Source organism: Protopterus annectens, chromosome 6.part0, assembly GCF_019279795.1.
Source record: "Protopterus annectens isolate FY-2018-M chromosome 6.part0, PAN1.0, whole genome shotgun sequence".
Lineage (NCBI taxonomy): Eukaryota > Metazoa > Chordata > Ceratodontiformes > Protopteridae > Protopterus > Protopterus annectens.
Window position 1 is genome coordinate 1,188,323,334 of NC_056737.1, and position 19,353 is coordinate 1,188,342,686.

The window sequence follows — 19,353 nt, forward strand, 5'->3', positions numbered from 1 at the left end:
TATTTAAATAAAGGACTCATACTCCATGATAGGTGCAATGGGATCTTTTACATCCATCTGAGCTACCACCAACTCAAGCAGATAGGGCATCAGTTTAACATCTCATCCGAAGAATGCTATATGCAGGAGAGCAATACTTCCCTTATACTGCACTGCGGTGTCAGTAATCATCTACGTGATGTGGGAGTAGTACCCACAGCCTTCTCCACCAAAGCAAATTGTGCTATGTATTGCATCACTGACACTGACATCTGGTTGAGCAAGGGAGCTGGTTTTATACCATATGCATGTTTTATGTTTGTACTTTGTTTAAAGTTGTGTTCATATTTGTTTCAATGTCCTAAACATGCTGGGTATTTGTTTGTAACAAGTTTAATATTGAGTTCAAATTTAAGATAACATATCGATTTAATCTTCAAATGCTGAACATGTTTTTTCTATAATTTAACTCAATAAACTTCTGGTAAAATAGCATTATTATTATAATTATTATAATTATTATTATTATTATTATTATTATTATTATTATTATTATTGTTGTTGTTAATATTATTATTATTATTGTTGTTGTTATTATTATTATTATTATTGTTATTATTATTATTTAGACACATGAGTTTAGCACTAAGGATAAATTAAGTAAATACTTTATAAAAGGGCAATGAGTAATATTACAAAAGGGCAGCCTGGCTAGCTCAGTTGGTGCAGCATGAGCCTCTTCCACTCGGGATGATGGGTTTGAGCCCACACTGGGCAATTTCGTTCTGGGCATGTTTGGCATAATGTTTAAGGTCTTCACCTTACAGACACAATATACAGTGTTTGATTCTGACCTCAGGTTACTTGCTAGGCCTAAAAAAGACCTTCAGCGAAGCTAGCCCAGAATTCACCTATGAAACTATGAAGAGTTAACACATAATAAGATGAAAGTAGAACAAAATGAATTTAAAGAATTAAATGAAAGATGAGTCAGAAAGGTCACTACAGAGAATATTAGGTGACTAGAGGGAAACACTTTACACAGCTGTGAGTAATATTTGTACTCTAGTATGGAACAAAGATTTGATAGTAGTTTTAAAAAGGTAACCAGATTGTGAGTCTGATTTATCATTGGTTCATAGGTGTGTACTAGGCTAATGGCCCTGGAGCCTTTACAAGTCTAGCCCATATAATTGCCTTGGCATTGTGCTGCCCGACATTAGTTCCCAGGGCCTCTATCACGTAGAGCCCCTGCGGTGACCCCCGGGGTGAACTTTCTATTATCCATCCACTCATCAAGATTCCTCTTGAAGAGGGCCAGCGAGGTGCTCTGCTTGACATGTGTGGGAAGTCCATTCCAGAGCATGGGCAGTCTGTGGGTGAGGAACTCATCCCTCCAGCATATTCTTTTGATTGTGGTAATGAGGTTGAGGTCTCTGGAGCATGTAGTGTGGAGGGATTGAGATTTCTTTAGATGCAACATTTCTAACAGAGCTGGTTCAGACATGGCTTTGTAAGTCAAGCAGAGATCACCTCTAAGTAGGCAATATGAGACAGAGACTAGCTGGAGTCTTTTGAGTCTGTCCATGTAGGACATGTGTTCAATGCCTAGAATCCTCTTTGTGAGGTACTTCTGTGGCCCCTCCAGCTGTTGCAGGTGCCTAATGTGGTACATGCCAAATGGGGCATTATACTTGATGATTTGTCTAATGAGGGAAGAGTAGAGAGAGATGATGACTTCTTTCTTCCTGAATGTAAAACCTTGGTAATGAGATGTGTCACAGAGAAGTACTTTCTGACCACTGTTGCTGTCAACCTATGTCCCCAGATCTCTTATAACATCCTCAGTATTCAGTGGGCTCCCATCGCTGTGGTAGTTAGTGGGAAATGAGTTTTTCCCAAAGGGGATGATGATGCATTTTTTGGCATTAAGCTTAAGGCCATGGTTTCAACAGCAGTCACTGGTCTCAGTGAGACCCTTCTGTAGGATGTCTACATCACTTGATGAGTTAATAATTGCTCCCAGCTTGCAGTAATCTGCAAACTTGGTCAGCCAGAGTCCCTTTGTGTTGGCCTGGACTTCTGAGAAGTAGATGCTGAAAAGGAGAGGACCCAGGACCGATCCCTGTGGGAGTCCACTCGTGACTGGTCAGCAGTCTGACTTGGAGTTCACTACTTTCACACTGTGTGTTCTATCTGTGAGCTAATTTGCAACCCACCTAGTGATATACGGGTTGATGCCAAGTTTGGTGAATTTATCGATAATTCCCAAGTGAGGAATGGTATCAAAGGCCTTGGCTGGATTGAGGAAGGCTGTATGCACTGCTTTACCTTCATCCACAGTCCTGCTGACTGACTCAAAGAAGTCAACCAGGTTGAGCAGGCATGATCTCCCTTTCACAAAGCCAAACTTCGTGGGGATCAGAGTTTGGCGATTTCCTATATCTTCGTTAATCAGGTCCAAGATGATGTGCTCCATAGCTTTACATATCAGATTCGTCAGGCTAATGGGGTGATAATTCCCAGGGTCTGTAATCACTTTCCTTTTATGGAGAGGGATGCCTGTAGCAGTGTGCCATTCAGTAGCAACAGAGCCTGAGGTGAGGCTGTGATTGAATAGGGCACACAGATGTGGTGCCAGTTCACTTTGTAGTTCATGTAGAACACAGCCAGGGATATTATTAGGTCCCATCTCCTGGCAACATCCTGGCAGATAGGTTCAGTGCTAACTTTACCCCCCCTAAAGGGCACATATCTATACAGGAAGAATGCAGAGCCCCTCTAATCACAACTATGCAGGTAAAAGCTGCACTCTCTAAAGCCAAAAACACAGCATCCATGGGAACGGACAACATCCCAAGCTGCATTTTACACGAACTTCAGAATGAACTGGCTCTCCACCTAAGCACCATGTTCAATAATAGCCTCACATCAGGCTTTGTGCCCACTGAATGGCGTACAGCAACAGTTATCCCAGCCCACAAAGGGGGAACCATCACTGATCCCTGGAACTATTGCCCTATTAGCCTGATGAGCCTGGTCTGCAAGGCCATGGAACGTATCATCATGGAACTCATAAACAAAGACATTGGTAACCTCCAAACTCTGGATCCCACCCAGTTCAGGTTTGAGAAAGGCAGATCATGCCTCCTGAACCTGATCGACTTCTTTGAGGCAGTCAACAAAGCCGTAGATGAGGGTAAGGTGGTTCACACAGCCTATCTTGACCTCGCCAAGGCTTTCGACACCATCCCCAATTCTGGAATTATAGCTCACTAAACTAGGTATAAATACCTACATCACAAGGTGGGTTGCCAACTGGTTCACTAACAGAACCCACACTGTAAAAGTTGTACACTCCAAATCTGACCTCAAACCAGTGACAAGTGGAGTACCACAGGGTTCAGTCCTGGGACTTCTCTTGTTTGGTATCTACTTCTCTGAAGTACAGGCTAACACAGAAGGCCTCTGACTAATGAAGTCTGCAGATGACTGCAAACTAGGAGCCATAGTCGAGTCCCCAAATGATGTGGAAATCCTACAGAAGGGCATCGCTTAGACAGATGCCTGGTGTCAGAGCCATGGCCTCAAGCTCAATGCCAAAAAGTAAATTGTCATCCTCTGGTAAAAACTCTGTACCCATGAACTACTACATAGACATCAGTCTACTTAATACAGAATGTGTGATAAGAGACCTTGGGACCCAGGTGGACAGTAGTCTGTCCTGTGATAGTCACATCGCCACAGTTATCAGGAAGTCCTTCTACATGGCACACCTCATCATAAAAGGGTTCTCATCCAGGAAAAAAGAGGTCATTGTTCCCCTCTACTTGACATTCATTAGACCCATTATAGAGTACAATGCCCCTTTTGGAATGTACCTCACAAGACATCTGCAGCAGCTGGAAAGGCTGCAGAAGTACCTCACAAAGAGGATTACTGGCCTCAAACAGATGCCCTACACTGACCATCTCAAAAAACTCCAGCTTTACTCCATAGCATATTGCCTACTCTGAGGTGATCTCTGCCTAACATATAAAGCTATGTCAAACCCAGAGCTGTTGGACATGCTACACCTAAAGAAATCCCAATCCCTCTGAGCTACATGCTCTAGGGACCTAAACTTTGTTCCCACAATAAACAGCACATGCTGGAGAGATAGATTCCTGTCCCAGAGACTTCCCATACTCTGGAACAGGCTACCCATCTATGTCAAGCAAAGTTCTTCATTAACACTCTTCAAGAAAAATCTTGATGAGTGGATGGGAAATAGGAAATACACCCCGGGGATCACTTCTGTGTCTCTGCTCAGCAGTGGCACAGGAAAATAACTTTCTTGGGTAGCGTAAGCCAGGGAACCTTGTTGGCTGGGCTTATGTAGGCCCTCGGGCCGATAGCCTAGTACCTACCTATGAACCTATGAATCATGGAAGCTGTATTCTTGGCCTTGACAATGCATCTTTAACTTGTGCTGCAGTAATGCTGGGTGCCTGACATTCTTCTGGTATTGTGATTGGTCCTTTGGGGGGAAGAGAGGATAAAGTTGGCACTGAATCTGTTGGCCAGTATGTTGGCAACATCTGTTGGCTCAGTACAGGAGGTACAATTGTGCAGTAACTTAGAGCAAATCTGGGTATTGCCATGAAGGTTCCTGATATAATTATAAAAGGCTTTGTGATGGTTTTAGTGTCTGCTGCAATTCTGGCTTCATAGCTGGCTTTAGAGGAGTTGATGAGGGATATCAACTTTCTGTTGAGGCTAATAAGGGAGTTTTTCCAGTATTGGGACTTTACCTTTTTATGCAACAGTTTCTTCCTTCTGTTGTAGAGTTTAATAATGGCAGGGGACCATCAGATTGGTTTTCTTTTTTTGGAGGAGAGTGTCTTGGTTTTGTTGGATATGGCTAGTTTCATGCATTTATGTACATGTTCATGCAGTGCATTGGTGTATGATTCAGCAGTCATGCATGGGTGCCATGAAGTTAGCCACCTCTGTTTTTAGGATTCCAAAGTCAGCTTTGGAGAAGGTTTTCATGGTGGTTACCTTTGGGGGTGAGCGACATATGGATTTCCATGGTGATTAGTTTATGGTTGGATTTGGCCAGGCAGGGATTGATTATTGCTGTAGAGCAACAGTTGCCCATGTTAGTAATAACCAGGTAAGGATGTTGCTTCCTCTAGTGGGGGTCAGAATTAGCTGGTCCAGGACATTGGAATTGATGAATTCCAGCAAGCGTTGGCCCAGTGTAATGGTGCTTGAGTAGTTTTCCCAGCTGATGGAGGGGTAGTTAAAGTCTCCTAGTATGAGAGTGTTGGGTTGGACCATGATAGATTTCAGGATGCTTAGGAACATGGAGTGAGAGTCTAGGGACATGGTTGGGGATCTATAGCAGGCTATGACCTGGATCACAGTCTTACCCAATGTTAGTTGTATGTGAAGTATCTCAGATGCATTATGCTGGGCTACTAGTCTGGAGGTGCGCATATCCTTTATGAATATGGACACTCCACTGCCTTTGGAGCTTTGGTTCATGTTTTGAGGCCAAAAGGTGTGGAATGAGTTATAGCTTGGTAGCACAGGGACGGTTTCTGTACACTTTAAATCAGGTCTCCGTTACAGCACAAATGTCGATGTTCTCCATTTTGAGGAATGCTTTGAGCGAGTGCACCTTGAGATTTAGACTTCTAGTATTGAGCATCATGACCCTCAGATTGCATTTATTTATAGCTGTTATGGTGGTAATTTGGTCTTTGGAACACAGCCTAAAAATGTACTACAGGGGTGGCAAGAGCCTTAGCCAGTACTCGAAAACCCAGGGGTGACAGATGCAGGCCATCTCTGGCAAAGCATCGAGGTCTGTCACTCATGTCATTCCAAGCAGACAGATACTGGATCCCCTTAGAATGACACCAGAAAGTTACCCAATTGTTGAAGTCAATCATTTTTTGCTTGTACAGTGACAGTACAAAACTTTGTGTTATCTGGTCAGATGTTAAAAAGGCTGTATCTCCTATATTATGTTCTGAATCTAATGTTTTTTATGGAGTCATTGCCACTGGGCCTTAGGTTGTAGTGTTAAATTCCAAAAAAGATGGATGCAATGGTCAGGAGAATGTAATTTAAAAACCAGGTAAAGAGCAGCAGCTCAGCTCGGTCATGCAGCGCAGATTAGTACGGGCAAGCAGCTACTACGCAATGCTCTGCAGCAATGTAACTTAGAAAAACACAGGTTAGCATTGTCCATATGGAGCAGGAAGGTCCCACAGGGTCTATATTATATTATCTAAAGCTCCCGTGAACAAACAGCATTTCATCAAAAATGCCATTCATCAATTTCTCCTCTTGTGGGGGGCAGTGACCCCCACACCTCCCGCTAATTATATATACCAACTCCGAGATCGCACTACAGTGCGGAAAGGCAAATTTTCTGATCCTCCCTGTATCACGATCTCACTATGAACAGTTCAGTGAATGGCATGTTCGATGTAAGTGCACTGAAAATGCCATTCCCTGAACAGTGTTTTCAATAATATAATAGGGACCCAGTTCCATATCACATGACCCTTCTACTTTCTGATACAAAAGCCTAGACAATATCAGGCACATGTCTACTTGTTTGCTTTTCTATCACAACTTCAGTGACAAAGTTAAGCATAAGGAAAGAGCTTTGAAGCATTCAAATTTTTTGAGCTTATAGCCCTTAAACTCTTCAAGGCTCCATTAAGGGGGTGCTTTCCTGGTCTTACCTGTCAAAAAGCATTACCTTGGTTTTGCCATCGCTGACAATAAACTTTATACTCTGAGTCTGGTGAATGATGAATGACTGATTATTTTGTTGTTTGTTTGGAACTGTTTCATGAGAATTGTGTAATCTGTATCACAAAAAGTAATTGGCAAATGGTGTTAATGTCAGGAAAGTCTGTGTAGAGATAACTGACAAACTGAATAACAGAGGTCATAATGAAGGCCCTTGTGCAATCCCTAGATGTAACTGTGAGAAGTTAGGCAGAAACTCTCTTTTGCATGAATATTTTGTTTTAATGTTAACTTCTAGGACCACATGATTCAGTAGTTGTTGAAGACAAAGTCAGATCCTTTATAAACTCAATGAGGATGCAGCTACTTATTTTCCTACCACGTATTCCACGTATTCCATTGAATAATTTTCCTACCACGTATTCCATTGAATAATTTTCCTACCACATATTCCATTGAATACCTGGTCAACAAATAGGCAAAAGACTATCATAATGATATGACTGTGGCAGAAATATGCAGGTTGATAACAAGCAGGTGGTATTTATTCAGGTACTGGATTAGCTACTCTAGATTACTTTTTGCATCTCAAACTAGGAAACTTTATCTGGATAAATATGCAACTCTTTATTTCTTACAGTGAAACATAATGCCTCAGTCTTTCAACCATTTTGGATTCAAGGGATGTATACGCTAAGATCACTTTTTCCTGATGTATTCCCAGGATGAGGAGGATATAAATTGAACTGAGCTATGACTTTGGAGAAGAGCATGCAACTTTGATTAGGGGCATTATTACCAAAGCATTATTATTGCCTCTTTCCAAAAGAAATGAACAAACTATCACCCATTAGAGCTTGCAGATATGTGGCACTGGCCTGCCAATATATTAAAATGTGGCTTATGGAATCGTGGAGTAAGCCAATCTCAGATTGGAATTCCATGCTCTGAAAACAGCAGCAGAATGGCCCTTACTTCTTTGGAACTGATCTTAAGAAAATAAAATAATAAAAAGTGAAGCTTTAATTCCTATAGAGTAGAGTAAATCCATAGCTCTGTGGTATAACAGAGGCCCTACAAATTCATCACACAGTCTTCTATACCTGCTTCAAGGAATAGCAATATGAAAACAGATCTAGATGTGAACAATATCATAGCCATAGATCTGTGGTACATCAGAGGCCCTAAAAATTCATCACACAGTCTTTTAGCCCTGCTTCAATGAACAATATGATAATGGATCTAGATGTGAACAATATCATAGCCATAGATCTGTGGTACATCAGAGGTCCTACAAATTTATCACACAGTCTTCTAGCACTGCTTAAGGAAATAGTAACATGATCATGGATCTAGATGTGAATAATATCATAGCCATAGATCTGTGGTACATCAGAGGTCCTACAAATTCATCACACAGTCTTCTAGCCCTGCTTCCGGGAATAGTAATATGATCGTGGATCTAGATGTGAACAATATCATAGCCATAGATCTGTGGTACATCAGAGGTCCTACAAATTCATCATACAGTCTTCTAGCCCTGCTTCAGGGAATAGTAATATGATTGTGGATCTAGATGTGAACAATATCATAGCCATAGATGTGTGGTACATCAGAGGTCCTACAAATTCATCATACAGTCTTCTAGCCCTGCTTCATGGAATAGTAAAATTAGTAAAACTATATACCTGTCAACATTTTACATGTTTTTCAAGAGAAATCTTGACAAGTGGATGGGAGATTGTAGGTTTACCCCGGGGGTCACCCCTGTATCACTACTTAATAGAGGCACAGTAAACTAATTTTAATAAGTAAGGGGGTCTTCAATGTGTCACTACTAGACAAAGGCACAGTATTCTAAATTTATTCTATACACCTTAGTACCACTACATGGGGTGGTGAAAGCCACATCTCTAGGGCTAGGCTTGCAAATGCCTAAGGGCAGATAGCCTAGTACTAAACTATGAAACTACGAAACTAGTAATATGATCGTGGATTTATATGTGGACAATATCATAGCCACAGATCTGTGGTACATCAGAGGTCCTACAAATTCATCACACAGTCTTCTAGCCTTGATTTAGGGGATAGTAATATGATTGTGAATCTAGATGTGAACAATATCATCTCAGTGTTTTTCTATGAGCAATGAAGCTGTTAATTTCAGAACAGTAGCTGCAGTTGTTAGACAAGAAATTGGACTCTTCATTGCAAAGGAAGTGGGCATTGTGTCTAGTTGTAGCATTTTTGATAATGTTACACAATGCAGTAAGTGTTCTACTTTCATTTATGGGCTGCTACACAATGCAGTAAATGTTCTACTTTCATTTATGGGCTGCTAAACTCTTTGCAGTCAGGCCAGGCTTTGTCTCTGAATAACTGGATGCCATAGATCCATAAAGCAAAAGTGGGAGTTTCCTGCCATGAAATTCTAGTAAAACTATATACCTGTCAGCATTTTACATGTTTTTCATTTTGTAGAAGTTTAAACAAAATTTGTTGTAAATTACATTCAGCACGATGTAACTTACATGTAAATTTATTCTGATGCATGTCAGTAATGTGATTTACTGCACAGACATACACGTAGAATGCAATGCATCGTTGGTTAAGGATCTTGGTTTTAAACTTGCAGTGGTTTTTAACCAGTAACGCGTGTTAATTTTAACAAACACCAGTGAACACAACTTACTCGTTGATTGCATTCCACAGCTGCATTCCATCTTCTTTGTAGTAATAATTTTTCAGATCATTCACGCCTCGATTTTCTAAATCATCTGGCAGACAAAGGGTCTGATAGGTGAGTTGTGTGAAAGCCTTTATTAAGAGTTCATAGTGGCCACCCCCTCCAATACCTGTGAACTGGAAAACCAGCATATGAAATTCATATTAGTTTAAGGAAAAACAGTTGTTTGATTTACTAACCACAAGAGCAAATGTCTGTCTCTTCACAATACTGTCTGAGGTGTTAAGCCAGCTTGCAATGTCTGTTAACTAGGTCATCACCCCCCCCCCCCAGCGAGGAGTTAATGAGATACAGTCAAGCAAAGACATGATTGGCCACTATATAATGTATTTCAGCTACAGACAGGCCTCTTGAGAGTGCAGAAGGCCAGAGCCAGAAGTCATGCAATACATAACTCCACCAAGTATCCAGTTTCTATATTGAAAGCAAATTCAGGCCATTTACTACCACCATGCTTCTTAATCTCTGGACACTAACAATCATATCTCTGGCATTTAAAGTCATAGCAAATGGTCAGAAAATACTGGACCTTATATAGTGACCTGTGAGGAGTCTTTTACTTCAATTGATACAATAATATGTGTATATTAACAAATCTAACTTTAGGAAAAAAAACACTCATTAAATCTAGGAGGAACAGTGCTAAAACTAAAGACAAATGCAACAGTACTTTACCTCAGTCATATCAGTTGAGAGATATGGCTATCCCTTCCTTAACTTTTAGCGAAAAAAGGAAAAGATGCAACAGTTTTAAATGAAACACCTTAGTGTTATAGGTAGTGACATCAATCTTCACTTCTACGTCCAGTCAGAATTCCACAATCAACATCATTCAGGAAGTACACACATTTATATGCATTGCATATTCTGGCCATTAGAACTTTTCATGGGCCACAGGTTAGGCCAACAGAGCAGTCATAATGGACAATAAAGAAAAATGATTATTGTAAAAGCTGCAGTCATATTACAACCTTGATAGTGATCATACATTGTCTACTTTCTGTTAGAATTCTTATATATGGTTTCACTTTCAAAGCTTGAAATACTGAAATGTCAAATTTCAGTATTTCGAGACAAAAATATCAAAAGTGAAAATCACGAACCACAGAAATTATCCCAGGGCAAGTAAACACTTGCCCATTGTGGGGAGATATGCCATTTTCCCCACTGTCGTGCAATCCCAGAGTTGGTATATATAATTGGGGGGTGTGGGGGGGCATAGCCTCCCACCTAGGTGGGATTACAGTGGTATGGTATGTAGTTTGTAGTTCTGGGCAAGAGTTTACTTGCCCTGGGGCAATTTCTGTGGTTCATCATTTTTCACTTTCAATATTTTTGTTTCCACATAATGAGCCCTGAAAGTGATCCCTGAAAGCCCAACATCCTGAAGACCAAAATCCTGAAAGTTCAAAATCCTGAAAACACACAGGATACCAACACTTACTATATTCCAGCACAAGTACATACAGAAACAAATAAAACACAAGTCATATTACTCTTCTCCAAGTATAAGCAGAGGGGCAAGCCCCCTGCATCCCCCCATGTGTGGGGCAAACCCCCCACACCCCCTGCTACTTAAATAGATCAACTCCGAGATTGCACTTAGTGTACTGAAGTGCAATCTCGGAATTATTATATTTAACGAGCAGGGGGTATGGGGGGGTGCAGGGGGGCTTGCCCCCTTGTGTATAGTTGAAGGATAATATGTTTCTGTATGTACTTGTGCTGGAATATAGTAAGTGTTGGTATCCTGTGTGTTTTCAGGATTTTGAGTTTTCAGGATTTTGGGCTTTCAGTATTCTGTAGCAACCCCCCCCCCCCACACACACACACACAGATACGCAAACACACACATATATACACACGCATGCACACACACACACACACACACACACACACACACACACACACACACACACACACACACACACACACACACACACACACACACACACACACACACACACACACACACACACACACACACACACACACAGATGCGCGCGCGAGCGAGGTAGTTTATAGCTTATGAGCCACTGCTGGAGCTCATGTAAGTCTGACTGGAGATGACACTGAACGTTTGCGTGAGAGAAATCTGAACAGTAAATGGCCATGTCATCAATAGAGACAATGAGTGGGAGATAGGGGAGGACACAAGGAAGTTTGTTAATAAATAAGAATAGGAGGGAACAAGAATGGATCCTTCTGGTACACCTTTGTTAATAGGGCCAAAGTCTGATTGGGATCCTATTTTAAGTCTGACGTGTCTGTCAGTGAGGAAGTTTTTAAACCAAGAAGTAGTATCTGGACTGTTACCAATTTCAACTAGCTTGTTTTGAAGAAGATAGTGGTCACTGAGGTCAAATGTCTTTGCCAGGTCTATAAACAAGGCCCCTGTACGTAGGCCACTATCAGAGTTTAGGAGGATGTTGTCAGGTCTGTAAACAAGGCCCCTGTAAGTAGGCCACTATCAGAGTTTAGGAGGATGTTGTCAGGTCTATAAACAAGGCCCCTGTAAGTAGGCCACTATCAGAGTTTAGGAGGATGTTGTCAGGTCTATAAACAAGGCCCCTGTAAGTAGGTCACTATCAGAGATTAGTAGGATGTTGTCAGGTCTATAAACATGGCCCCTGTAAGTAGGTCACTATCAAAGTTTATGAGGATGTTGTCAGGTCTATAAACAAGGCCACTGTAAGTAGGCCACTATCAGAGTTTATGAGGATGTTGTCAGGTCTATAAACAAGGCCCCTGTAAGTAGGCCACTATCAGAGTTTAGGAGGATGTTGTCAGGACTATAAGCAAGGCCCCTGTAAGTGGGCCACTATCCAAGGGAGCCCGCAGGATTTTTTGCAGGGGGGTGCAAACCCAGAGCCCCACCCACATAGCTCACCCCGCCCCCTGCCAACACAGGCCCGCCCAAGTCCACCCACCCCAAGCCCCGCCCACACAGCCATTCCAGTGTCCCATTACTTGGCTATTTCTCCCCATTTACTGTAGACACTGTTCAAATCTGTGTGCATACTGTGTTATGCTTTAGTTCTACAATGATTACAGGCAGTTGGATTTAATTTACAACTTTTATTTCAAACATTATAGCCCAAACACTGAGACATTTACTAAACCTAAACAAAGCAATAGTCTTACAATGAAAACAGACTTGGCATTAAAGCTTCTCTACTTTTGAAACTCACATTCAATGAAACGGCATTGAAACCCACATTCAAAGAAAATGCATCTGGCCAGTGGCAGGTTATTTACCTTTGAACTGTTTTCAAGCAATAGGCTCCTTGCACACTGTTAGGGCCATGAAAAAGTTATTTGATTTACCTGATTGTATTAATTATAATATATAATTGAATGATATCCCTTGTATTACAGCAACACTTGTACATTTCAGTGTTTCATCTACAAATTCAGTGCCTGCTGCCGTCAAAGAATAAATTGCCTATGTTAAATTAAAAAAATGGTAAGCTGGTATATTGCAATAGAAAATGGATGACAAGCTGAAAAACAGGTTCATAGTTATTAGGCATCTCATCCAAAGGAGGACATCCTGAGGACTGCAGCATACAAATGTATATGCTGTAGGAATAGAAGCTCAAGCCTTTACATTAAGATGCAAGTATTCTACTTGTGGTGCTACTAACATAGCTTTAAAACTTTATACCACAATAGAGATACCATTTGCTAAACAAAATGGTTGCACATTGTAAATAGACTTGGCATGAGCAGCAGTGAACTTCTTCCCTTAAAACTCACAGTTCCTTGAAAATGCACTTGAAAATTCCACCTGCTAACTCTAACTTGGGCATTTCACTTTCTCTCTGTTACAAAGATACCACACCCCTCAAGGCCTCACCCTTAGTGCAAGAAATCTTGACAAAGCCTAAAATAAATAGGGACAAATTATAAATATGGCTCTCAGAAAATTGCAAGAGTAACAGGATTTGTGTTAGTATGCATTTTCTAAATGACATGACATCTAAAACTGAAATGTCTCATTTAGCAACTTCAATCCTTTTAAGAGGAATATGGGGCAAAAATCTGGACAGCTGAGGGTATGCTACCTCCCTCTTATACACACACCAAATAATTCTGGTCAGACTTGAATTAGTTCTGGGAAGGTTGCACTGAACGGCACCGTGCTTGATCTGAAGTGGGTGAAATCCTGGTAGCTAGTGATTGCAGCTCAGCAATGTGGAGCATTAAAGCATTTTTAGCAGAGCATTGTTTCATCACTACCTATTGTGTTTGCACATAAGCTGTAGTCATTTCAAACATTTGCCTTTTTGATTACTACAGAGTACATTTACCCACCAGAGCTATTGTGTTTTGACTTCATTGTGGAGCTAGTTGTTGCAGGGCTTGGCTTTTAAGTAAGGTAGCAATGCTTATTTACCATATACCATTAAAGTCACCCAACTACAAGTGTACTAACACACAGACACTGCTATAAGACACTGGTCTCCAATAAAATGTAATGAGCTTCTGAAAATACTGTAATCCTGTCCTTTTGTTACAAATACTGTCATATGCATTTCAATACCCAAGGCTTATACATTATCTAGCTATGTAAATATTCTCTGCATGGCAACAACGAAAAGGCTTTCAATGCTGGCAATTCTTTAACAATATGCTTACTAAAGCTTACTTGCATCTTACAATGTCACAAGCTTACCTGATGTTCATTAAACCATGGCTACTTAAACAGAGCAACAGGACACTGTGATAGCATGCAGTTCCTGAATAATAAGAAGCATAAATCAACAGTATAAAAATCTGATAGAAAACCAGAACATTTTGCAAAATCAAGGACAGATGAAAAGCCACGGTCATATTTGTGATCTACCTTGGATGGGGAATACTCTGCACACTTACTGCATAACTGCTTCTTGCCTTCCTTGGACACATCCGAGCCACTACAATGGGGGCTGGGGTGCAATAAGTATGTCATAATTTGAAATGTCTCTGGCTGATAGTGATGGCTCTGACACTCCTACCTCTCAACTTCAGAGCAAGAAATCTGGACAAAGCCATACATAGAACTAGAAGTGGGACACAGGCCCAAAAATAAGGCCAATTTTTAAATATTGCTCTTATTAACTTAATAGAACAGGTAGATCTTGCATTAGTACAAATTTTCTGAAGGGTATAAAATCTGAAACTCAAATGTCTGCCATTATTTTCTAACTTCAATCTTTAATGACTTGCCACTAATTTGCCAGAAACCACAATTTTATGAAAAACAGACCAAACTGTGATGCAAAAATACCTGTCAAAAAAGGGACACCTTTTTAATATTAACAGTTAACTTGAAGCAGCTAACAAAATAAGAGCATCCACATGCATTTCTGAAATAAAGGTAATCTATAACTGATCATTACAGTTATAATTGTAAACCCTCCACATTTTCTTCCAAAATTGCCATTTTGGAGGAGGAGGGATTATTAGGGGAGAGCAACATTTTGAGCCAGAATTGGGGACAATTGAGATGTTTGGATATTCCTAATCTACAAAGTGATTTGCACATACCTCTCAACCTCTTAATGCAGGAAATCTGAACAAGGCCCAATATATTGGGGAACATACAAACACTACTAAAAATTGCTCTTGTATAAACTTAGACAGTCTTGCATTAGCATGCATTTTTCTGAAGGTTATGACATCTGAAACTCAATGTCTGTCATTTAATGGCTTCATTCCTAAATGATTTGCTAGAAAACCACAAATTTTATGAGAAACAAACCAAAAATAAGCAGCAAATATCTATTAATTCTGCAAAGATATGGACAACTGAGAGGTATAGCTCAACCGGGCTGTCTGAGTTTGCTACCCCCTCACAAAATCATGGTCAAATGGAGCCTCCCCTGCAGCCATTCCAATGTCCCATTCCTTGGTTATTTTGCCCCATTTACCATAAACACTAATGTGCATACTGCTTTACTTCTGCGATGATTTAGGATTTCATTTGAAAGTTTTATTTTGCATTTTACAGCACAAACCCCAATACATATCTGTTAAAGCAATGCAGTCTCAATGAAAATAGACTAACATTAATACTTCTCTGCCCTTGAAACTCACATGCATTGAAACAGCACTGAAACCTACTTTCAGAGAAAATACATTTTGCCAATTGCAAATATTAACTCTGGGCTGTCTTCAAAATCATAGGCCCCTCGAACGTAACATACACATGCTCTTTGATACACCTTCCTGACTGTATTACATTATATTCCTTGTACAATACAGTACAGTTGTTAAAGGGCATTTTAAATTTATTGTTTTGAAAATTTTTCCAGTAAACAAAGAAACAAAAGCATCCACCAATGACAAAATTGCCCAATTCAGAACATTTCCATCATAAAAAGTCTACTCAAGTCCACCAGTATCAGTAAATAATATACACAATCTCTGTAGTAAAATCCATATTGAAGAAATTTGTAACTAATAGAGGTTGCTGCTAGCAAACACTTTATATGTCATTGTTTAATCTACAAATAAAGTGCCTGTTACCCTTGAAGAATAAATTGCCTTTGTTGCATGCAGTAAAAATGAAAAGCTAGTAATACCGCAATAGAGAATGGATAGCAAACTGTTAACAGGTTCATAGTTACTAGGCATCTTTGCCAAAAGGACTGCAGCATCCACCCCCTTTACAACACAATACAGCATCAGCAATGCATTTATCTACTGTGGGAGTAGAACCCACAGCCTTCAGCATCTAAAGCAAGTACACTATCTGTTGTGCTATTGATGCAAGCAGACTAAACATAATCAGCACTAAACTTTTGCTCCCCTGCAGCTCTCAGCTCCTTGTAAAATCTACTCTACACTCAGCTGCATCTCTGAACTTTGCAGCACAAGAAATCTGGAAAAGCCGAAATTTATTGGGGCAAAGGCCAAACAACAGGGACACATTTTAAACATTGCTTGCATAATGTTTGAAAGTTGCTAGAAGAATAAAATGCTGCATTACCACCATACATTTCACTGCCACGTCTTGAACCCAGGGGACCCCGTGCAAAACAGTCAAAGCAACATACCACTACACCAAATCAGCTGTTTTGTGAAAGAGGAAGACTGAAACTTTACCATTTAGTGAATTCAGTTCTCACCATAGCACAGCTGTCAACCTCTTAGCACAAAAGACCTGAACAAAGCCAATAATGGGTGACTACAACCACCAAACATTCAGTGAATTCAGTTCTCACCATACCTCTCAACCTCTTAGCAAATAACACCTGGACAAACCCAGTAATGAGAGAATATAGCCCCAAACAGTTTCAGTGAAATCAGTTCTTACCATAGCTCTCACCATTAGCAAAAAACCTGGATGAAGCCAATAAATACCTGGATGAAGCCAATAAATACCTGAACAAAGCCAATACTGGGTGAATACAGCCCCCAAACATATTCAGTGAATTCAATTCTTACCATAACTCTCAACCCTAGCACAAAGCCTGGATGAAGCCAATAATGGGGGGAATACAGTCCCAAACACAGGGATACATTTCAAATATCCATCTTGTACACTTAGAAAATTGCTAGAATAAAAGCTTGCTTTTGTTACCATACACTTTCTGAAGAATATAAAGTCCGATATTGAAATGTGTCCATTTACATTTATTAACCAGGAAAGTCTGACTTTGAAAAAAAAAAACAGCTAATTTTTTAGCAGAGGCCCAGGAGAAACACTCCAGACAGCCAAGAATAAAACCAGATAATAACATTTAGCTGTCAGGCAACAAGGACACAAATGCAGAAACCACAGATTTTATGAGGAACAGAAAAGGTATGAGGGAAAATCCTGCAATATTTTTACAAATGGTGGTGGGTAGGGAATTCAGGCTCTTGCCACTTGGGCCCAAGGTACAGGGTTCAAGCCTTATTCTCTACCCACCACCATGTACACCTGGGGCATTTTACACACACACACACACACACACACACACACACAGGTCCCATCTTCCGTTCCCGAATAATCCGTCTGCGTCTCTCAAACTCCTCTACCTGAAGGTGTCCTATCTTCCATTCCCGCTCGAATAACTTGTCTTACATTCCCGCTCTCAAACAGCGATGATGTCAGCACGCCTACCCGCGACTGGACTGTTAGCACAGACTTGATGATGTCAGCGCGACTGGACTGTTAGCACAGACTTCTTAAAGAAGAATGCACTATCTTCTGAACGTAAGAACGCACAAAAACAAAATAACTTTGTTTGCAATGATCTACTAGTCAGCCGATTCCAGGGGGGTGCACCTGCCTGCGGGCGCCCTTGCCACTATCAGAATTTAGGAGGATGTTGTCAGGTCTATAAACACAGCCCCTGTAAGTAGGCCACTATCAGAGTTTAGGAGGATGTTGTCAGGTCTATAAACAAGGCCCCTGTAAGTAGGCCACTATGAGAGTTTAGGAGGATGTTGTCAGGTCTATAAACAAGGCCCTTGTAAGTAGGCCACTATCAGAGTCTAGGAGGATGTTGTCAGGTCTATAAACAAGGCCCCTGTAAGTAGGCCACTATCAGAGTTTAGGAGGATGTTGTCAGGTCTATAAACATGGCCCCTGTAAGTAGGCCACTCAGAGTTTAGGAGGATGTTGTCAGTTCTATAAACAATGCCCCTGTAAGTAGGCCACTATCAGAATTTAGGAGGATGTTGTCAGGTCTATAAACAAGGCCCCTATAAGTAGGCCACTATCAGAGTTTAGGAGGATGTCACCAGTCAGGAACCAAAGTGCTGTCCAATAGTACTTCATCCAAGCCAGAATCCTTGTTGTTGGAGGAGTGCAGGTGTTACTGGTAGATAAATATGGAGAGTTTGGTGTAAATTATCTTTTCAAAAAGTTTTCCAAAACTGGGAGGATGGACATTGTATGAATGTGAGAGGTATCTTTTTGACTGGTTTGCTTTGGGAGAATTTTTACCAATCTGTCTACCAATCACCCTGACTCTTTCACCTTTCTTATCCCTGTCTTTTTTCTTTCATCCTCACTACCACCAGCTAACTGATATCTGTAATCCTCTCCTACTAATATCCCCTCCTTACTCACCTCATCCTCTTACCTGTCTACTGTTATCTGAACCACTACACTATCAGAACATTTTCTACTTATGTTATTCTTGATTAATCCTACTTATTCCTTCCCTCATCCTCTATTTTCTGTTCCTGCTCTAATGATATCCTACATTGTTAATGTCGATATACATATAGTGAAACTCTGTGCATTATAATTGTGTTTGCATCTCTAGCTATTACATGTTAACACATCTTTGACTTATGTGAAATAATATACCTTCGAAAGTATATGATAAATGGCTTTACTATGTGTTTCAATACTACATGCATACTAATTCTTAATACGTTTAACATAGGTTCATATGTTCATAGGTAGGTACTAGGCTATCGGCCCTGGGGCCTTTACAAGCTCAGCCAAAAAGGTACCCTGGCTTTTGCCACCCAAGAAAATTATTTTCCTGTGCCACTGTCGAGCAAAGCCACAGAGGTGATCTCCGGGGTGAATTTCCTATTTCCCATCCAATCATCAAGATTTTTCTTGAAGAGTGCTAATGAGGAGCTTTGTTTGATATAGATAGGTAGTTTATTCCAGAGTATGGGAAGTCTCTGGGACAGGAATCTATCCCTCTGGCATGTTCTGTTTATTGTGGTGACAAGGTTTAGGTCCCTAGAGCGTGTAACTCGGAGGGATTGGGATTTCTTTAATTGGAGCATGCCAACAGCTCTGGGTTTGACATAGCTTTGTATGTTAGGCAGAGATCACCTCTGAGTAAGCGATATGCGACGGAGTAAAGCTGTTGTTTTTTGAGACGGTCTGCATAGGGCATCTGTTTGAGGCTGGTAACCCTCTTTGTGAG

At 40.7% G+C, this 19,353-nt stretch overlaps 1 protein-coding gene across 1 annotated transcript in view; it reads right to left on the reverse strand.

Annotated features, from left to right (window-relative positions):
* The window catches only part of LOC122803963 (polyunsaturated fatty acid lipoxygenase ALOX15B-like), a 782,621-nt gene that overhangs the window by 394,622 nt on the left and 368,646 nt on the right, over positions 1–19,353 (reverse strand). The window contains exon 7 of the mRNA XM_044073640.1: positions 9,428–9,597. Within this exon, the coding sequence (XP_043929575.1) occupies positions 9,428–9,597 (170 nt within the window). The remainder of the gene's footprint in view (positions 1–9,427; positions 9,598–19,353) is intronic.